Genomic DNA, 22,974 nt, shown 5'->3' with positions numbered 1-22,974 from the left:
TGACCTTCCCTATTCTGAGACCTCTCCTAGTTGTCACATTCCCTGTTCCAAGGTTCCTCCCAGCTCTGACAGACTATGCTACTGATTCTGCCTCTCCCAGCACCTTTTTTTAAAAAGCAGCATCAGAGAGATACCTGAAGAATACTGAAATATGAGCAGACATTGGGAGGAGAAAGATTACAGAGGAGATCAAAGTCGAATCAGAAGTGGAGAAGTGGGAAGAAGCAGCTGCTATTCAGAATAGAAACCTAAGGACATCAGTTTCGCTTTCTATCTCAAGTGAGCAAGCACCTCCCAGAGGACTTGGCCACAAGGGAGCTTAACTGGAAAATGAGTACCTTAAAGGAGAAAGGAAAAATTATGATAGAGTATTTAAGGAGCTGGTGGAATGGTGGTCAGCCACTGTTTTACTTTGAAACTGCTGAGAATCTAGATCAGTTCATTGAGAATAACCTACAGCCCCAAGAAAAGCATTTACAGCAGATTGACAAGAACATTGACCGCATCTGTGAGTTCTTGGAGAAACAGCAGTTTCAAAATGAAGTGAAAAGGGCATAGTTCTGGTAAGCCCTGGGAAGGGGAGAGGGGAGAAAGGAGGTGGGGAAGGGGGAAAGAAAAGGAGGTGTGAAGGGAGAAAGAAAAAGAGGAGGAGAAGAGGATGAAAAGGAGGAAAAAAGAAGAGGGAAGGAGAGGAGAGGAAGAGGAAAGAGGAAAAGAGGGAGAGAAGAAAAGTGGGAGGGAGGGCAAATGGGAAAAGGAGGGGGAAGGAAAAAAGGAGGGAGAGAAGAAAAAGAGGGGGAGGGGAAGAGGAAAAGGAGGGAGAATGAGGAAAAGAAGAGGAGGGAGAAGAGAAGGGTGAAAAGGGCAGGGGAGGAGGAAAAGGAAGGAGGGGAAGGGAGAAGAGAGGGAAAGGAAGGAGAAAAGGGGAGGGAGAGAGGAAAAGGAGGGGAGAAGAAAGAGGAAGGGGAGAGGGAAATAAGCAGTTAGGGGAAGGAAGGAAGGGGAAAGGAAAAGAAGAGAGGAGGGGTGGGAAAGAGAGAAAGAGGGGAGAGGAAAATGAGAAAAGGGGAAAGGGGAGAAAGAAAGAGGAAGGGGCAGGAAATCAAAGAACAAGCTTTTATTGAGTACTAACTACCACGTACCAGTTACTATTCTAACTGCTGAGGCTACAACAAAGAGAAACAAATATCATCCCTTCCAAAGCTTATGTTCTCTGAAAAAAAAACATGCACAAATAAAGATATGCAAATATACATACAAGGTCATGTTGGGATGGGGACTGTGAGTGCGGAGGTCCTCATACCTAGGAAGCAGGAAAGGTTGCATATACTGTACATAGTGGAATTTAATTTTAGCTTTGAAGGATGTCAGGGATTCTCAGAGGTGGAGGTGAGGAAGGAGGATGTTCCAGGCATGAGGGACAGCTTGTGCAAAGACACAGAGGTAGGGAACTAAATGTCATTTTTGAGGAATAGCGTGAAAGTCAATGTGCCTTGACCATAAAGTGCTTAGAGAGGAATAATGTATAATCAGTCTGAAAAGGTAGGTTACAACCAAGTTGTAAAGAGCTTTAAATGCCAGAATTTGTACTTTATCCTACAGGTAATAGGTAGCCACTAGAGTTTATTGAACAGGAAGTAATATGATCAGACTTGTGCTTAAGGGATATTACTTTGGGAGGCAGCTAGTGGCAACAAGGATAAAGCACTGGCCCTCGATTCAGGAAGACCTGAGTTCAAATCTCACCTCAGACACTTGACACTAGCTGTGTGACCTTAAGCAAGTCACTTAACCCTCATTGCCCTGCCCATAAAAAAAGGAATATTACTTTGGAAATTTGTGGTGTGAAGAGTATACAGGCCTGAAGTATGAAGATAATTAGGACACTACAGCAACATTACAAAGGAGAGGCAAGGAGGGAGGGTCACATGGGGACCACAAAAATGAAAGGTATTTTTTTAAAAAAAAACAACTCTATGGTAGGTTACAATAAGCTTCTGGTTGGCTTCTCTGTATCAAGTTTTCCCTCACCCCAGTCTATACTCCTTTCACCTGTTAAACTGATCTACACAAAGCATAGGTCTGACCATGCCACCCTCACTATTCAGTAAAGTCTCTATAACCTCTAGGATCAAATACAAAATCCTATGTTTGGCATTCAAAGCCCTTCATAACCTGATGCCCCACCCACAAAAGACCTTTCTGGTCTTTTTACACCTTGTCTCCCCCCGCCCCACCCAGGTATGCTATTGGCCTCCTTCTGCCTCTTACAAAGCAATCCACCTCCCCACTCTGCATTTTCACTGACTGTCTCCCATACCTGGAATTCTCTCCATCCTCACCTTCACCTCCTGGACTCACTTCCCAGAAGGGTCTTGGTCCTTGCCTCCTCTGGACCCACAGCCTCTATATGCCCAGACACTCTAATTGTCCCCTAACCTGTCCTGGACCTGTATGCTCTCCATAGAGGAAAGAGCACAGTGACCAGACATAACTTTTGTTCCTTGGAGGTTTTCTCCCTGCAGTTACTATTAGTAATTATTAGAAGCTATTAGTGACTTAGTTTCAATAAATGCTCCCTGTGGTCAGAGTTCCTCTTGTTTGTTCAATTATCTCTCAAAGTACACACCCATCTTCTCTTAGGCTTCTCAAGCTTACATTTTTTTCAGTCTGTCCATAATAAAGCAAAGATAGGGTTATGAAAACCCCAAATCACAATTAATTCCTTACACTGTCCAGACAATAAGCTGCCAAGTCTTGTCAATTCCATCATCACAGTGTCCACCATTACATTGTCACAGCCCCTTCTTGCCTCTCCCACCCTAGACCAGTCCCCCATCGCCTTGCCTGGAAGACTGAAATAGTCTCCTATGTGATCTTGCTATTCATCAATCTCTCTCCTTTCCCTTGTGTAGTGTTCTTCATAAGACAGCCAAAAGATCCAAGACCTGTACTAGTTCATATTGCTCCTCTCCCTAAAAACCTTAAGTGTCTCCCTCTTCTCCTCCAGGAAAACTCTTCAGCCTTGCATTTAGTGAGCTCCAGCCTCTGGTTTCTACCTCCACTTCTAGATGCATTCCCCATTGGTCCCTTCACACATTCTATGCTCTAACCTTGGGATAGACTCTACAAGACAGCTGCCATTTCCATGTACACTGGCCTGGGTTGCATTCCCTCCTCATTGCTACCTCTTAGAGCTCCTATCTTCCTTGGGGCATCTAGGTGGTGCCATAGTGCATAGAGCACCAGCCTTGGAGTCAGGAGAACTCATCTTCCTGAGTTCAAATAAGGCCTCAGACATTACTAGCTGTGTGGCCTTGGGCAAGTCACTTCATCCTGTTTGCCTCTGTTTTCTCATCCATAAAATGACAGGAGAAAGAAATGGCAAACTACTTCAGATCTCTGCCAGTAAAACCCCAAATGGGGTCATAGAAAAATGGGACATGACTGAAAAACAACACTCAACGACAACTTCCTTCAGGGCTCAGGCTGCTACCTCCAACTACAGCCTTCCCTAATTAAATCAGCTATAAACTATCATCTCTCTCTTAAATTACCTTATATTGATTTACCGGAGTCTGCACGAGCCCCCTAGTAGTACAGTGGTATGTGGTTAGAGGCATTGGGCTCTAATCAAACCTGAGTTCAAATCCAGCTTTAGACACTTAACAATTGGTGTGACCTAGGCAAAAAGTTTGCTTAGTCTCTGTCTGCCTCAGTTTCAGATAAAACAAGGAAATATGACAACAGGGTTGTTGTGAGGATCAATTAAGATATCTGTAAAGTGCTTGGTACATAGTAGGTATTCAATAAATGCTTGTTTTCTTCCTCCCCAACATGTTGAATGCAGTATAAGCCCTTTGAGGGGCAGGGACTGTTCAGTGTTTTTCTTTGAATTCCCCAGAGCCTAGAAACCTAAGCAACAAGAACTGTTTTTAGTATTTATTTTCTAGGACAATCAAAGGGAGGTCAGGATACTTCCTTGGCCAAAAAGCTCCCAAGTCTTCTCTTCCCTCATAGGGTGGGTCCTATGGCAGAGACACTGTTCTCAAAGGTCCCTCCGATGGTACCCTGGTCATCTTCTTTAGCAAACAATTTGCAGACTACACTGCCCAGACGAAAAGAATCAAGGGAGTGCTGGAAGGGTGGAAGCCAATGGCGACAATGGGAAGGTCAAGATGTTGGAGGATAAACTCCAGCTGGAGCTCACAGAGTCAGAGTTATGCATTACATTTGATGTGCTCCCCATCTTCAGTGCCCAGGGTAAGTGCTCCCTGGAGAAGCGCTATGTCAGCAGGTGATATAAGGTGTTGGTATTGGTAATAATAGAGGGATTGAAGGAGGAAGGGTGGGTCTTTGGTGAGGATACTCAGGAGGCTAAAGTATCCTTCTCCCCATTTACAGATGAGAAAACTGAAGGTTGAGAGGCGGCATGCTTGTCCAAGGTCACACAGTGAAACTCTATGTAGGTCACTATTAGAACCCTTTTATTTTCTTATAAAAATAATTTTACATTTATTATATTTCTTATGAAAAAGAACTCAACTTTCTAAGATAGAACAATTCAATTTTTAAACCCTTTCAAGGCAAAGTAACAGAAGAAAATAACAATAAACTAGTCAGTTAGGCAATTAATAATTTTGGGAAAGCAGGTAGAAGCCAGCTAGGTAGCATAGCGGATAGAGCTTTGAAACTGGAATCAGGAAGACCTGAGTTCAAATCCAGTCTTAGACATTTATTGCATGACTGAGCAAGTCACTTAACCTTTGGATCAGTTTCTTCATCTGTAAAATGGAGACAATAATAGCACCTCCCTCCCTGGGTTATTGTGAGGATAAAATCAGATTTTCGTAAGGCTCTTTGCAAATCTGAAAGTATTCCATAAATGTTTTGTTCAGTTGTTTCAGTCATGTCCAGCTCGTCATGACCCCATTTGGAGTTTTCTTGGCTAAGATACTGTAGTGGTGGGGAGCAGAGTCAAGATGGCAGAGGGAAGGCTGTGACTTTCAGAGCTCCCCACACCATCCATCCATATACCTCAAAAACTATGTCATAAGACAATTCCTGAAGCAGCAGAACCCACAAAAGAACAGAGTGAGATCATTTTCCATCAAAAGACTTCTTAAAAAGGCAGCAGGGAAGGTCTGCTGTACTGAGGTGAGAGAGGAGTGCAGTGCGTGGCCAGATCCAGCCCCAGGAAGGCCGCACTTCCAGAGCTTTGGAATCATCAGCATCAGTGGCTACTTCTGAAACTCAACTCATGGACCAGTGAGGGGGTCCAGCAGTTGGCCAGGGGGAGAAGTTAGGGGTCTCTATTGGAGCTAAGGTGGAGCAACCATGTTCTGAACCAGTAAGGAGACTCAAGTGGCAGCAGCCAGTGGGGGAGGAGCACAGGCATGCCAAGCTTTCGACCACAGAGAATCAGATTTCAATCAGATTTCTGCTTGCAGATTAAAGAGAAAGTGGGCCGTGGTTACTTAAAGGCCAGGCAGGCTGAGAACTAGCCTCTTCTTAAATCGTATCTCCTGGAACCCCCTGAAGCTTGGGACAGTGCATCCTGGAAGCAGTGTTCCACTTTAAGAAGGAATTAAAAGGCAAGAAATGGGGAGGTGGAGCCAACATGGAAGAGAGAAGCCAGGAAGTTGCCTGAGCTCTCCTTTGTTTCCTTCAAAGAGAACATTAAATCAAGCCTCTAAACAGATTCTGAAACTACAGAACCTACAAAAAGACAGAGAGACACAACCTTCCAACTTGAGATAATTTAGAAGACTTCAGGAAAGGTTGGTCTCACTCGGGCAAAAGGGGAGTGCAGTGCAGCTCAGCACAGCACAGCATGGAGGGCGTCTGGGAAAGTCAGCAGGAGGCTCTTGGCCACAGCAGAGTAACTGAGGCCCCTTGATCCTGGCTCAGAAACCTGGTGGGCACAGTGGACCAGTTGTGAGATCTGCTAGCACCAGCTGAGAGGGCAGGCTGCCAGCTGGAGGGCCACCCACAGGACAGGTGCAACTGGGACAGGCCATCCCAGCACCAGGAGCAAGTGCAAGGAGCAAACCGAGGGCAGTGAGGAATCCACAAATCACAGAAGCCTCAGGATAGAAAGCCAGTAGCACATCCCCTGTCCCCCAGCATAAAAAGCTTAAAATAGTGACCCTTGTACCCCAGGAGCAGACCTCAACTCTTATAAAAAAATAAGCCACAATATGAGTAAGAAACTCAGAAAAGGACAATACTCTCAAATTGCCTACATGTGAAGCCCCAAGAGGGAAGATGAATTGGTCTCAAGACCAAAAAGACTCCTTGGAAAAGTTCAAAAAGAATTTTAAAAATCAATTGAGAGAGGTTGAAGAAAAATGGGGAGAGAAATGAAAGCTTCACAAGAAAATTATGAAAAAAGAATAAACAGATTGGAAAAGGAAACACAAAGAATCAACAGCTTGGATAAGGAAGCACAAAGATTGACTGAAGAAAACAATTCCTTAAAAAATTCCTTTGGCCAAATGGAAAAGGAGGTACAAAAGCTTACTGAAGAAAACAATGCCTTAAAAATTTGAATTGGACAGATGGAAGTTAATGACTCCATGAGACACCAAGAATCAGTCAAACAGAATAAAAAGAATGAAAAAAAAAATAGAATAAAATGTAAACTACCTCATTGGAAAGACAACTTACCTGGAAAACAGATCCAGGAGAGATAATTTGAGAATTATTGGACTACCTGAAATCCATGATCAGAAAAATAGTCGAGATACCATATTCCAGGAAATTATCAAGGAAAACTGCCCTGATATTGTAGAATCAGAGGATAAAATTGTCATTGAAAGAACCCACCAATCACCTCCTGAAAGAAATCCCAAAAAGAAAACTCCAAGGAATATTGTAGCCAAATTCCAGAATTATCAGGTGGAGGAGAAAATATTGCAAGCAGTCAGAAAGAAACAATTTAAATATCATGGAGTCACAGTCGGGATTGCACAGGACCTGGCAACTTCAACATTAAAGGATCACAAGGCTTGGAATATGAAATTCCAAAAGGCAAAGGAGTTTGGATTGCAACAAAGAATCAACTACCCAGAAAAACTGATCAATCCCTTTCAGGGGAAAAGATGGACATTCAATGAAATGGGGGACTTTCAAGGATTCCTGATGAAAAGACGAGAACTGAATAGAAAAGTTGATGTTAACATACAAGTCTCAAGAGAAGTATAAAAAGGCAAATGGGGAAAAAAGTTATTCAATATGATTAAACTTTTTACATCCCTACATGGGAAGATAATACTTATAACTCTTGAGAATTGTATCTCTATTTGGGCAGACAGAAGGAGTATACATAGAGGGTATAAATATAAATTGTCTTTGATGTGATGATATAAAGAAAATTAAGGGGTGAAAAAAAGGAGTATGTGGGGAGAAGATGAAAGGGGAGGTGGAATGGGTTAATTACATCATATGAAGATGTACAAAAAACCTATTACAAGAGAGGGAAAGAAGGGAGGGCTGAGCATTTTTTCAACCTTACTCTCATCAGATTTGGGTTCAAAGAGGGAATAACATATGACCTCATTTGGATAAAGAAATGTAGCTTATTCTTTAGGAAAGTAAAAGGGTAAGGGGAAAGGGAGGGACTGATAGAAGGGAGGGCAGAAGCAGGGGAGAAAAGGGTAAAGAAAAGGGAAGGGGCTGATAAAAGGTAGGGCAGATTGGGGGAGGCAGGGTCAGAAGCAAAATGCTGATGAGGAGGAATAGGGTAAAAAAGGGGGGAAGTACAAAGGGGGTAAATAGGATGGAGGGAAATAGACTAATAATAACTGTGAATGTGATTGGGATGAACTCTGCCATAAAATGGAAGCGAATAGCAAAGTGGATTAAAAACCAGAATCCTACAGTATGTTGTTTACAAGAGACACATTTGAAGCAGAGATATACATGCAGTGTAAAGATAAAAGGTTTGAGAAGAATATATTATGCTTCAGCTGAAGTAAAAAAAAGCAGGAGTAGCAATCCTTACCTCAGACAAAGCAAAAGCAAAAATACATCTAATTAAAAGAGATAAGGAAGGAAACTACATCTTGGTAAAAGATATGATAGATAATGGAGTAATATCAATACTAAACATGTATGCGCCAAGTGGTATAGCATCCAAATTCTTAGAGGAGGATTTAAATGAGTTACAAGAGGAAATAGACAGCAAAACTATACTAGTGAGGGATCTGAACCTTCCCCTTTCAGAATTATATAAATCTAACCACAAAATAAATAAGAGGTGAATAGAATGTTAGAAAAGTTAGATATGAGAGATGTCTGGAGAAAATTGAATAAGGAAAGAAAGGAATATACCTTTTTCCCAGTGGTACATGGCACATATTAAAAAATTTACCATGTATCAGGGCACAAAAACATCATAGTCAAATTTAGAAAGGCAGAAATAGTAAATGTATCTTTCTCAGATTACTATGAAATAAAAATTACATGTAATAAAGAGCCATGGAAAGGTAGATTGAAAATTAATTGGAAACTAAATAATCTCATCCTAAAGAATAAGTGGGTCAAACAACAAAATCATAGAAACAATCAATCACTTCATCCAAGAAAATGACAATAATGAGACAACATACCAAAACTTATGGGATGCAGCCAAAGCAGTATTTAGGGGAAATTTTATATCTCTAAATGCTTACATGAATAAAAAAGAGAAAGATGAAATCAAAGAATTGGGCATGCAACTAAAAAAGCTAGAAAAAGGACAAAGTAAAAATCCCCAATTAAATACTAAATTAGAAATCCTGAAAATCAAAATGGAAATTAATAAAATTGAAAGCAAGAAAACTATAGAATTGATCAATAAAACTAAGAGCTGGTTTAATGAAAAAAATCAATAAAATAGATAAACCTTTGGTTAATATGATTTTAAAAAAGAAAGAAGAAAACCAAATTACTAGTATCAAAAATGAAAGGAGTGAATTCACCACCCATGAAGTGGAAATTAAAGCAATAATTAGGAGCTATTTTGCCCAACTGTATGCAAATAAATTTGACAATCTAAATGAAATGGATAAATATTTACAAGAATACAAATCGCCCAGGATAACTGAAGAGGAAATAAAATCCTTAAATAAGCCCATATTAGAAAAAAAAATTGAACAAGCCATCAATGAGCTCCCTAAGAAAAAGTCTCCAGGGCCAGGTGGGTTTACAAGTGAATTCTACCAAACATTTAAAGAACAATTAATTCCAATACTATATAAACTACTTGGAAAAATAGGTGAAGAAGGAGTTCTATCAAATTCCTTTTATGGCACAAATACAGTGTTGATACCTAAACCAGGCACAGCTAAAACAAAGAAAAAAATTATAGACCAATTTCCATAATGAGTAACAATGCAAAAATTCTAAATAAAATCTTAGCAAGGAGATTACAGCAAGTTATCACCAGGATAATACACCATGACTGGGTGGGATTTATACCAGAAATGCAGGGCTGATTCAACATTAGGAAAAGTATTAACATAATCAACCAAATCAATAAGAAAACTAACCAAAATCATATGATTGTCTCAATAGATGCAGAGAAAGCTTTTGACAAAATAGAGCACTCATTCCTAATAAAAACACTAGGGAGCATAGGAATAGGTGGAACTTTCCTTAAAATAATAAGTAGTATATACCTAAAACCATCAGCAAACATATGTAATGGGTATAAGTTAGAGGTATTCCCAAGAAGATCAGGGGTGAAATAAGGATGTCCATTATCACCTCTATTATTTAATATTGTACTATAAATGTTAGCTTTAGCAATGAGAAGAAAAGGGAATTAAAGGAATTAGAGTAGGCAAAGAGGAAACAAAACTATCACTCTTTGCAGATGATATGATGGTATACTTAGAGAATCCTAGATAATGAACTAAAAAACTACTTGAAACAATGAACAACTTTATTTAGCAAAGTTGCAGGATATAAAATAAACCCACATAAATCATCAGCATTTCTATGCATGACCAACAAAGTTCAGCAGTGATAGATAGAAAGAGAAATTCCATTTAAAGTAATTATAGATGATATAAAATTCTTGGGAGTCTACTTGCCAAGACAAACCCAGGAACTATATGAACACAATTACAAAACACTTTTCACACAAATCAAATCAGATCTAAATAATGGGAAAAATATCAATTTCTCGTCGATAGGCTGAGCTAATATAATAAAAAATGACAATTCTACCTAAATTAATTTACTTATTCAGTGCCATACCAATCAGACTACCTAAAAATTATGTTATACAGCTAGAAAAAATAATAACAAAATTCATCTGGAAGAACAAAAGGTCAAGAATATCAAGTGAACCAATAAAAAAATGCACAGGAAGGTGGGCTAGCTATACTAAATCTGAAGCTTTATGATAAAGTAGCAGTCATCAAAACTATTTGGTACTGGCTAAGAAATAAAGTGGTGGATCAATGGAATAGGTTAGGAATAAAAGACACAGTAGTAAATTACTTTGGTAATGTACTGTTTGATAAACCCAAAGATTTCAGCTTCTGGGAGAGGAACTCAGTATTTGACAAAAACTGCTGGAAAAACTGGAAGATAGTATGGCAGAAACTAGGCATAGACCAACATCTTATACCTTGTATTAAAATAAGGTCAAAATGGGTACATGATTTAGACATAAAAGGTGATATCATAGGTAAATTAAGAGAGGAAAGAATAGTTTACCTCTCAGATTTATGGGAAGGAGAACAGTTTATGATCAAACAAGAGATAGAGATGTTTATGAAATGCAAAATGGATGATTTTGATTACATTAAATTAAAAAGGTTTTGTATAAACAGAAGCAACGAATCCAAAATTAGAAGTGAGACAGAAAGCTGGGAAACAATTTTTATAGCCAGTATTTCTCATAAAGGCCTCATTTCTAAAATATATCAGGAACTAAATCAAATTCATAAGAATGCAAGTCATTCTCCAATTGAGAAATGGTCAAAGGATATAAACAGGCAGTTTTCTGATGAAGAAATCAAAGCTATCTATTGCCGCATGAAAAATGCTCTAAATCACTATTGATTAGAGAAATGCCAATTAAAACTACTCTGAAGTACCACATGACACCTATCAGATTGGCTAATATGACAAAAAATAGAAAATAATAAATGTTGGAGAAGCTATGGAAAAATTGGAACCCTAATGCATTGTTGGTAGAGCTGTGAACTTATCCAACCATTCTGGAGAGCAATTTGGAACTATGCCCAAAGGGCTATAAAACTATACATACCCATTGACCCAGCAATATCACTATTAAGTCTTTTTCCCAAAGATATCATAAAAAAGGGAAAATGATCCACATGTACAAAAATATTTATAGCTGCTCTTTTTGTGGTGGCAAGGAATTGGAAATTGAGGAGATGCCCATCAATTGGGGAATGGCTGAACAAGTTGTGGTATATAAATGTAATGGAATACTATTGTGCTGTAAGAAATGATGAGCAGGCAAATTTCAGAGAAACCTGGAAGGACTTACATGAACTGATGCTGAGTGAAATGAGCAGAACCAGGAGAACATTGTACACAGTATCAACAACATTGTGGGTTGATCAACTGTGATAGACTTGACTCTTCTCAGCAATACAATGGTCTGAGATAGTTCTGAGGGAACATATATATATATATATATATATATATATATATATATATATATATATATATATATATATATATATATATATATATATAATGGAAAATACTCTACAAATCCAGAAAAAAAGAACTATGGAATCTGGATGTAGATTGAACCATACTATTTCTATTTTTTTGGTTTTGGTTTTGGGGGTTTTCCCTCTTGTTCTGATTCTTCTTTTATAGCATGACTAATGCAGAAATATGTTCAATGTGATTGTACATATATAACCTATATCAGATTGCTTGCTGTCTTGGGGAGGGGGGGAGGGAGGGGAGGGAGGAAGAAAAATTTGAAACTAGAAATCTTATAAAAACAAATGTTGATAACTATCTCTACATGTAACTAGAAAATAATAAAATGCTTTCATGATAAAAAAAAAGCCAAGAAATAGGCAGGCAAGATTAGCAGACAGAAAAAGCAGCAGACCATTGAAAGTTTCTTTGGTGACAAGGTATATCAAAATATACCCTCAGAAGAAGATAACAAAGTCAAAGCCACCATATCCAAAGCTTCAAAGAAAAATGTGAATTGGTTGCAGGCCATGGAAGCACTCAAAAAGGACTTTGAAGAGAAAGTAAGAGAGGTTGAGGGAAGATTTAGAGAGGAAGAGGAACAAAATGGAAAGAGAAATGAGACTGATGCAGGAGGTTCATGGAAAAAAGTCAACAGCTTGAAAATCCAAATTGGTCAAATGGAAAAGGAGGTACATAAGCTCTCTGAAGGAAATAATTTCTTAAGAATTAGGGTAGAGCAAATAAAAGTTAATGGCTTCATTAGAAATCAAGACACAATAAAGCAAATCCAAATGAATAAAAATAGAGGGCAACATGAAATATCTCCTTGGAAAACATCTGACCTGGAAAATAGAACCAGGAGAGATCATTTGAAAATCACTGGACTACCTGAAAATCATGATGAAAATAGATCAAATAGAAACTGATGACCAAGAAATCAAGACACAATAAAGCAAATCCAAATGAATAAAAAACTAGAGGGCAATATGAAATATCTCCTTGGAAAAATAGCTGACCTGGAAAATAAATCTAAGAGAGATAATTTGAAAATCATTGAATTACCTAAAAACTATGATCAAAAAAGGAGCTTAGACATCATCTTCCAAGAAATTGTCAAGGAAAATTACCCTAATATTCTAGAAACAAAAGGTAAAATAGAAATGGAAAGAATCCACCGACCACCTCCTGAAAGAGACCCCAAAAGGAAAACTTCCAGGAATATTATAGCCAAATTCCAGAGCTCCCAGGTCAAGGAGAAAATACTGCAAGCAGCCAGAAAGTAATAATTTAAGTACTGTGGAGCCACAGTCAGAATAGCACAAGATCTAGCAGCTTCTACATTAAGAGATCAGAGGTCATGGAATATGATATTCCAGAGAGCAAAGGAATTTGGATTACAACCAAGAACCACCTACCCAGCAAAACTGAGTATAATCTTTCAGGGAGGAAATGGGACTTCAGTGAAAAAGAGGACTTTCAGGCATTTGTGATGAAAAGACCTGAACTGGATAGAAAATTTGAGTTTCAAATACAAGATCCTAGAGAAGCATGGAAAGGTAAATAGGAAAAAGAAACCATGACAGATGTTAAAAGGTTAAACTGTTTATATTCCTACATGGGAAGATGATACTTCTAAGTCATAAGAACTTTCTCAGTATTAGGAAAGTTGAAAGGAACTTACTTTGACAGAGGGCACACGTGTGAATTGAATATGAAGGGATAGTATCTGTAAAGCATTTAATTTTGTTTATTATTTTTTGTGGGGTAGGCAAGGTGGGGTGGCTTATGTCTGGAAACAGATTTGGGCTCGAGGTCTCCTGGGTCCAGGGTTGGTGTGTTGTCCACTGTGTCACCTAGCTGACCCATGATGACATCTTTAAAATAAAGTTAAGGGGTAATGAGAATGGACTGGAAGAAAGGGAAAGGGAGAAGTGGAATGGGATAAAGTAGCTTACATAAAAGAAACAAGAAAAAACTTATGGAGTAGAGGGGAAGATGGGAAAGGAGTGGTGAGTGAGTGAGTGAGTGAGCCTTACTCTCATCATAATTGTCTCAAAGAGAGAATAACATACACACTCAAGTGGGTATGGTAATATATCTTTCCTTGCGGGAAAGGGGGAGGGGAAGGGGATAAGTGTGAAAGAGGCGAGGGGGGGGGCAGATTGGGGGAAGGGGCAGTAAAAAGAAAAACACTTTTAAGGAGGGATAGAGTGAAAGAATATAGAAAATAGAGTAAATATCAAGGGGAAGGAATAGGCTGGAGGGTAATACAGTTAGCAATAGAAACTATGAAAGAAATGATGAGCAGGATGCTATCAGAAGGACTTATGAAAAATGCAATCCATCTACAGAGAAAGAACTGATGGTTTCTGAATACAGATTGAAGAATAATTTTTTTGTTAGTTCCTCTTTCTAAAGTTATTTTGTCTGTTTTCTTTCACAACCTGACTAATATGGAGATGTTTTGCATTACTGCACATGTATGACTTATATGGAATTGCTTGATGTTTTTTTAAGGAGGGGTGAGGAGGGAGGGAGGAAAAAAATTTGGGACACAAAGTATTAAAAAATCAATGTGAAAAATGTAATTGTATTAAATAAAATATGCAACAAAACAGATGATATCACATTTTAAAACTAAAAAAAAAAAGATACTGTAGTAGTTTTCCATTTCCTTCTCCATCTTATTTTACAGCTGAGCAAACTGAAACAAACATGGTTGAGTTACTTGCCTAGGGTCACACAGCTAGGAAGTATTTGAGACCAGATTTGAACTCAGAAAGAAGCGTATTCCTGACTCTAGGCCTGGCACTCTAGTCACTATGGTGCCTCTTAGTGGCCCCTTCTATAAATACTATCTATGCTGAGGAGGAGATGGGGGAGGAGGGCAGGAAGAAGAGAGGGGAGAGGAGGAGGGGGGAAGGGGGGAAGTGGGGAGGAGGAGGGGGAGGGGGAGGGAAAGGAAGGGGGAGGAAAGGGGAAAAGGGGGAGAGGGAAAGGGGATAGGAGGAGGAAGAGAAGGGAGGAGGGAGGAAGGTGGGGCTTTAAATTCTAGGCCAAGGAGTCCTATTTTATCCTGGAGAGAATAGGAAGCTACTCAAGGATTTGTTCTGCTAGAGGTGGAGTAACCTGAGTTTTTCATGCATTTTTCTCCTATCCAGTTGAACCAAGTGGCTGTCACACCTGCATATCAGTCTCAAACTATAAACCAAGCCATGAAACTTACCAGAAACTGATAAATCCAGGGAACTCCACTCCCGAATCATCAATCTGCTTTACAGAACTACAAGGGAGTTTTTTCAATACTTACCCCCCAAAACTGAAGCGCCTAATACTCATAATGAAGCACTGGTATCAGTGGGTATGGTATATCCTGAACTCCAATGGTTTTTAAAGTTCAAGGGGATCTGCTTTCAATTCCTTGTAACCAGAGCTGAGAACAGTTATATTACAGTGTTCAATTCTTCAGATAGGAAAGCTGATGGTGATAGAACAGGCATCCACAAGTCCTATTGATGGAGTAACTAAAAGGCTTAATAGATAACCTATCAACAGTAGCCAAAAAGGGTTAACTGATAACCTAAGACTTGAGTTATCAATAGTAGCCAAAAGGGTTAACAGAGAAACTAAGGTTTGAGTTTTTATCAACTATAACTACAGGGTTCAAGTCCCTACCAACAAATACCATCAACAGAAACAGTAACCAGAGACCATTAACCATCAATAGTCATTAATATTCCTAGATGACATGACACCTAAAAAACAGGTCTTAAGTAAAGAGATATCATAAACACAGAGACCCTCTGGCTTTGACAAGGTTAAGTGTGCCTTTATGAACATGTGCAGAAAAGACCAAATGTGTCCTTAGATTCACCTTATGACATTTAAACCCCCCAAATACACCCCTAGTGAGAAAAGTACCCTGCCTTGGAGAATTTCTTAGGACCCTAGGAACTCCAAATTAGGAGAAGACCTCCCATGTACCTCCTAAAGGAGGAGATTAAGATAATGAGGAGATAGCCGACTTTTTCTCATCATAAATATAACTATTTTCCCTTACCTATTGGAGACTCCTATCTCTTTTGAGTGATTCTCGCTGTGGCCTCACGGTCCTGTAATAAAACTTGGGAAACTGAGTCACTAAGTCTTGTAATTCTTTGGAACACCTCACAATCAATTTGATCAATTAAATCCATCCCCACTTCACTATCAAAATGTCCAACATGGCTCAAATAATAACAAGGTTTACTTGAACCTTATTGTTTTGAATAGGGGTTTAATCAACTGAAGCTCTATATGGGCCAACATATGATAAGGCAACCAATAAATAGAATTGGATTTGAGTCTGCAGGAATAGAAGAAGCCTATTGTTCAGGAATAAGGGGGTGATAGCCAGCTGCACTCTGCCATGATTAGACCATACATAGAGTGTTCTGTTTAGATCAGGGGCCATATTTTAGAAAGAACGTGGAAAGGTCATTCTTTGGATCTCCACACCTTAGCACAGTATCTGGTACACAGTAAGCACTTAATAAGTTCTTTGGTTGATTTGACTTGAGAGCAACTAGGATAATAAGGGGTTTCAAGTTCATGCTATGGAGAGGAGAAGTAAAAGGGAATGACTGTTATTTTTAAGTATTTGAAGACCTATTGTTGAGAAAATTAGATGGTTCTTCTGGCCCCCAGAAGGCAGTGCTGAATGGGATGGGGTGGGATGGGATGGGATGGGATGGGATGGGATGGGATGGGTTGGGTTGGGTTGGGTTGGGTTGTAGAAAGGTTAATTAAGACAGAAGGAAGAGGAAATTTTCCTAATAATTAGATCCATCCAGAATAGTAATGGATTCCCCTTACATTAAGAGTCTTCAAGCAATTCAGATCTATTCAATTCAATTCAACTAATAAGCTTAATAGCTAACATTTATATAGCTACAGTTTGCAAAACACTTTAAATACATCTCTCCATTTGATCTTCACAACATCCCTGGGAGGGAAGTGCTATTATTATCCTCAGTTTACAGATAAAGAAACTGAGGTTGAGAGAGGTTAAGTTTATTGCCCAGGGTCACACAGCTAATAAAAACCCAAGATATCTAAACTCAAGTCTTTCTGACTCCTGGTCCCATGCTCTATCCACTGCACCAACCAGCACCATTTTATTAAGTAAGTACTAAGTGCCAAGGCACAAAGCTAGGCACAGATACAAAGACAGAAATGACAATCATTCCAGCTCTCAGGAGCTCCCATACCACCTGTGAGATAATAAATTTGTAGACTAGCAAATACTAAATAATTTCAAAGAGGAAAGAGCATCTGGGGGCATTGGTAGAGCTCAATGTCTCTTTGTCAGGTATAATGTACAGAAGATCCTGGTGCAGATATGAGTGGTTCTCTGAAGCCACCATTTTCCTTGTGTTTGAGCTTATCCTTACATAAAAGACCCTGGACAAAACTAACATTGTCATTTCCATTTGGTACCAGAGCTCAGATAAATCAACCCAGGAAAGGTCAAGAGCCCCTGCTCTGACTGACGCCCCTGTCTGTAATTGGAGGAAATGAAGTCCTGGAAAGTCTGCCCACCCCAAAGGGAACAGCTGGTTGCAGAGCCGTGTCTAGAAAGACTATCCTCCCCACTGTTCTAAGAGTGTTATCTCACCTTCACTTTCAGGAAGGGAATACACTCTCCTAGCTACAAGCCCTGGGTACATGTGGTCTGCTATAAGGGCTTGGGGGATGGAGTGTGGGAAAAGGCCCTCTAGCTCCTTGCTGATTGTCTTCACATTCTCCTTCTGCAGTGCCAAAAGAAACTGAAACAGGACTCCTTCCCCCTACAATATGCTCTGGAGCTGCTAACAATCTATGCCTGGGAGCAGGGGAGTGGAGCCGACGATTTCCACATGGCTGAAGGCATCCTAACAGTCCTGGGGCTGATTGCAAAGTACAGTGAGCTCTGTATATACTGGACAGTCAATTACAACTTTGAGGATGAGACCATCAGGAAATACTTGCAGTGCCAGCTCCGAAAAAACAGGTGCCAATGTCCTTACCATCCTTCTTCCCTTGATTTGTGGAAAAGGGTTAAAAAAAAATTCCTCATTAACCTAATCTGTTGAATACTTTTCATGATCCTGTCTAGAATCAGTAGACTCTGGTTATCTCAGGAACAAATCAAAATCAGACTCTCAGAATTTCAGAACCAGAAGAAGCCTTAGAATATAATGATGCTATGGGGAGGGAATAGGATAGAGGGAAATACAGTTAGCAATAGTAACTATGAAAAAAATTTGAAGCAAGTTTGTTCAATAGGCCTCAGTTCTCAAACACATAGAGAACTGAGTCAAATTTGTTTAAGTAAGACCCATTCCCCAATTGATAGACGATCAAAAGACATGAAGTTTTCAGATGAAATAATCAAAGCTACCTATAGCCATATGAAAAAATGTTCTAACTCACTATTGATTGGAGAGATTCAGGTAAAAATAATTCTGGGTACTACCTCATGCCTATTGGATTGGATGATAGGACAGCAGAGGAAAATGACAAATGTAGGGGATATGGGGAAAATGAGACATTAATACACTCTTGGTAAAGTTGTAAACTGATTCAGACATTCTTTAGAACAATTTGAACTATGGCCAAAGGACTATAAAACCATGCATACTCTTTGGTCTAGTAAAAGTAAGGCAAGCAGCCATCAAAAAAAGAAAGAAAGAGAGAGACAGAGAGAGACAGAGACAGAGAGGGAGGGAGGGAGGGAGGGAGGGAGGGATGGAGGAAGGAAGGAAGGAAGGAAGGAAGGAAGGAAGGAAGGAAGGAAGGGAGGAAGGAAGGAAGGAAGGAAGGGAGGAAGGGAGGAAGGGAGGAAGGGAGGAAGGGAGGAAGGGAGGAAGGGAGGAAGGGAGGAAGGGAGGAAGGGAGGAAGGGAGGAAGGGAGGAAGGGAGGAAGGGAGGAAGGGAGGAAGGGAGGAAGGGAGGAAGGGAGGAAGGGAGGAAGGGAGGAAGAAAGAAAGAAAGAAAGAAAGAAAGAAAGAAAGAAAGAAAGAAAGAAAGAAAGAAAGAAAGAAAGAAAGAAAGGAAGGAAGGAAGGAAGGAAGGAAGGAAGGAAGGAAGGAAGGAAGGAAGGAAGGAAGGAAGGAAGGAAGGAAGGAAGGAAGGAAGGAAGGAAATGATGATGCTAACAATCACATGGTACATTGAGATCTACAAAGGGCTTTGTATACATTACCTTAGTTAATACTCAAAAACAAGTCCTGATTTGAGGGTAATACCTAGATCACAGCTCTCAGAGAGGGTTACATTAGGTAGTAACAAGAATCCTTGAGTTAGGGTCAGGAGAGCCCTAGATTCCCACCTCTCTCAACCTATTTCTTCATCTGCAAAATAGAGACAATAGCACCTGCCACACAGGGTTTTTGTAAGTCTCCAAAGAAATAATGTTTGAAAAACACATTGCAAAATACAACTCTAGGGGCAGCTAGGTGGTGCAGTAGATAGAGCACCAGCCCTGGAGTTAAGGAGGACCTGAGTTCAAATCCGGCCTCAGACACTTAACACTTAACTAGCTGTGTGACCCTGGGCAAGTCACTTAACCCCAATTGCCTTACCAAAAAAAATACAACTCTATATACAAGTTCATTGTATATTACTATTATGCCATTTTAGAGATGAGGGAACTGAGGCTCGGGAAGTTTAAGTGAATTGCCAAAGATCACACTGCTAGCCAGTGTCAGAGGCAGGATTAGCACCTAGATCTCTCCTTATTCCAATTAGAGCACTCATTTCTATTAAACTATGGTGCCTCTTAGAGATCATTTAGCATAGCCCCCTCCTTTTAGAGTGAAGGGAACTGAATCAGAAGAAAGGAAAATGATGTAAGAACACATAGCCTGGCAGATCCAGGGTTAGAATCCAGGTGTCTGAATTCCTGCTCATTTTCCCCTTTGGGCTGCAGAGAAGAGAGAAAGAAGTCGTGGAAATGGGAGGGAAAAGACAACATTGCATTTACACATAGGATCATAGACCTCGGTTTGAGAAGAACCTGAGAAGCCACTTAGCCTGCTAATTTTTCAGATGGGAAACTGAAGCACAAGATGGGTAAATCATGTGTCCAAGGTGACGCAGATAGTGCTAGAGACAGAATTCAAACCTAGGTTTTCTGACTCCAGAGAAGGTATTCTTTGCACTTCCTGTTTGTTTCTTTTTTTTTTTTTAGTGAGGCAATTGGGGTTAAGTGACTTGCCCAGGGTCACACAGCTAGTAAGTGTTAAGTGTCTGAGGCCAGATTTGAACTCAGGTACTCCTGACTCCAGGGCTGGTGCTCTATCCACTGTGCCACCTAGCCACCCCTGCCTGTTTGTTTCTGTTCAATCATTTCAGTCAAGTCTGACTCTCTGTGACACCATTTGAGGTTTTCTTAGCAAAGGGACAAGAGTGGTTTATTTTATCTTAATAATTACTTTTTGTTGTAGGGAAACTGAAGGCCAGAGAGGGTATGTAGAACAGTGTCACACAGACAATCAGAGCCACACGAGAACTCAGGGCTTCTGAACCCCAGCCAAGGGTCTTCCTCTGTCCTACCCCAATCATTGTGCCTTCTGAGGACCATATTTTCCCTCTGAGAAGTTTGGTCTCTGATTCCTTTGCATGAATTTTTTTAGGCCAATCATTCTAGATCCAGCAGACCCAACGAATAACGTCAGTAGAAGTGATTTTGGAGAGTGGGAACAGCTGGTTGAAGAGGCAAAAACCTGGTTATCTTTTTTTGAAAGGGAGAATCCTTCATCTTGGATGGCCTGGGATGTACTGGTAAGAGAGAGGGAGGGAGGGAGGAAGGGGGGGAGAGAGAGAGAGAGAGAGAGAGAGAGAGAGAGAGAGAGAGAGAGAGAGAGAGAGAGAGAGAGAGAGAGAGAGAGCATTTCAAATAGGTCTTAATATTTGTTCAGAGTGATCCTCCCCATAACAGATTATTGACTTCTATCACAAAACCTAGTCACAAGCTTCCTGCTCCCTCTCTCAATCATATCTCTCTAATGTTCTATTTTCCACTTGGTCCCATTCTCCTGTTTCAGACTTCCTCTGCTTGCTGTGCCTAATCTTTATCCTCCCGACTACTTCAAAAGATTGTCCCAGAAATCTAATTCCATTTTCCTTGCAAATGGATTACTCTTTCCACCCCTATCAATCCACATCCCTACCACTCTATTTCAAAACTTGGCTTGGATGGTTAATGCTACCCTCCCCCAAGAGAAAAAAAAAATCACTGTTGCTATTTTCTTTAAATTTTCTATGTATTTATTATATACCTCTTGTTTTCCCCAGTCCAATATAAGATAAAGGCTGGCTCTGGGGCCTTGAAGGCAAAAGCTATTTTTAAAAAAGTTGTCTTTTGTAAGTATGTTGTGGGTTGGAGAGACGACTCCCTATACCTCATACACCCAATGCTCAGAACATTGTCTAGAACAAAGCTTCTTCAACTGTGGGTCTCAACTCCATATGGGGTCACATCACTGAATGTGGGGGTCACGAAAAACTTAGCAATAGTAAAATGTTTCTATATACCAATTTTATATACCTGTATACCTGGATCGTGTAAAAATTTCTCGGACAAAAAGGGGTTGCAAGTGGAAAAAGTTTAAGAAGCCCTCGTCTAGCACATAGTATGAATATATTTATCAACAGACATTTGTTAAATACCTATCATGTGCTGGGAACTGCCCTAGGTGCTAGAAATATATATAGTCCTTCAAGGGGTTTATATTCTGGAGATAGGGGATAATTAGATAATTTATTAATTTAATTAAGGTTTCCTTAAAATTAAGGCTTTTTTTTTTTTTTGGTGGGGCAATGAGGGTTAAGTGAGTTGCTCAGGGTCACACAGCTAGTAAGTGTCAAGTGTCTGAGGCCAGATTTGAACTCAGGTACTCCTGAATCCAGGGCCAGCACTTTATCCACTGAGCCACCTAGCTGCCCCTAAAATTAAGGCTTTCTTTAGCAAACCTTCCCTGACTAGGCAGCCTAACCCTTAACTTGATAAATGCTTGTAAAACCCTTCTACAGGGGCAGCTAGGTGGCGCTGCCCTGGATTCAGGACAACCTGAGTTCAAATTTGACCTCAGACACTTGACCCTGTGTGATCCTGGGCAAGTCACTTAACCCTCATTGCCCTGCAAAAAAACAAACAAAAACAAACAAACAAACAAAAAACCCAAAACAAAAAACCACCCAACCCTTCTACACAAGTCTTCAGTTTTTCCTTCCTAACATTACTTGATACTTAAAGAGGAGGAAGGATGAGTTATTCTATTCTATTATATAGAATTTTTGGTTTCCATTATTGGTGTCTGTATGTATTCATTCATTATGTTTCCTCCATCAGACTGTAAGCTCCCCAAGGACAGGAGCTGTCCCTCTGTAAAGTTGAATTTTTTTTAGAGGAAGGAGATTCTCAGACAACATACTGGGTTACTTAGTCCATATATTTTATCTGTCTCTCCCCAGCCAGCATCTCTTTATGTAACTCAAGGCCATAAGCTTGATAAGTTCATCAAGGATTTTCTTGAACCTAATAAAGAATTCCTGGATCAAATTAACACAGCTGTGAATGTCATCTGTGAGTTCTTGAAGGAAAAATGCTTCCAAAATTCAACCACGAAAGTTGAAAAAGTTGTCAAGGTGAGCCTTCTTCCCCTGGTCTCTTCTGTGACAAGTAAAATTGAATGTGTTCACCTTATTCCTGTTCCAAGTGTAGGGAAAATTAGCTGGGGATTCTAATATATTTGTTACTTATAAATTAGAAGCTTTAGTACCAGTTTGGGGGCATTAAGCATTTATTAAAGCATATCAAGTATTAGTAAAAAGAGAACACTTGGCTCAGAAAGTTAAGAAAAGGCCTATCTAGCCTAGAGTTCCAGCCTGGCCTGGTTCTTACTCAAGTCCTCCTCCACGAGCCTGTTCGTGAGAGCAACTGCCAGTGGAAGCTTCTTCTGCATCCCAAGGAGAGGCAGTCCTTACACACTGCTTCAAGCTAATTGTCTAGCATCACTCAAATCCATTGCTTCACTGGAGTTAAGGGTGGTCCCATGTTGTTGTTGTTTGTTGTTTGTTCTTGAAGAAGACCATGACATTGGGGTGATGTCGTGACTTGCAGTGAATTGGATTTAAGTGAGGGAGGGTTGTGCAAGGTCACCAACCTCACTCTCTCCATCAGAACCATCTGGGTCTAGTGGCAAGATAGACATCAGGACTACTGGAGATGGCCCTGTATGTTTGAAGCAATTTGGGTTTAGTGAC

The 22,974-nt window shown here is 39.9% G+C and overlaps 1 protein-coding gene across 1 annotated transcript in view; it reads left to right on the top strand.

The window, feature by feature from the left end:
- The first annotated feature begins 360 nt into the window (after nt 1-360).
- The window catches only part of LOC122744491 (2'-5'-oligoadenylate synthase 2-like), a 75,206-nt gene continuing 52,592 nt past the window's right edge, over nt 361-22,974 (top strand). Inside the window, 7 exon segments of the mRNA XM_043990006.1 lie at nt 361-543; nt 4,021-4,165; nt 4,168-4,263; nt 14,847-15,046; nt 17,481-17,716; nt 20,343-20,490; nt 22,183-22,356. Coding sequence (XP_043845941.1) covers nt 361-543; nt 4,021-4,165; nt 4,168-4,263; nt 14,847-15,046; nt 17,481-17,716; nt 20,343-20,490; nt 22,183-22,356 — 1,182 coding nt within the window.

This window comes from Dromiciops gliroides, chromosome 1 (genome assembly GCF_019393635.1).
Source record: "Dromiciops gliroides isolate mDroGli1 chromosome 1, mDroGli1.pri, whole genome shotgun sequence".
NCBI classification, from domain to species: domain Eukaryota; kingdom Metazoa; phylum Chordata; class Mammalia; order Microbiotheria; family Microbiotheriidae; genus Dromiciops; species Dromiciops gliroides.
This window is presented reverse-complemented; position numbering and strand designations above follow the sequence as displayed.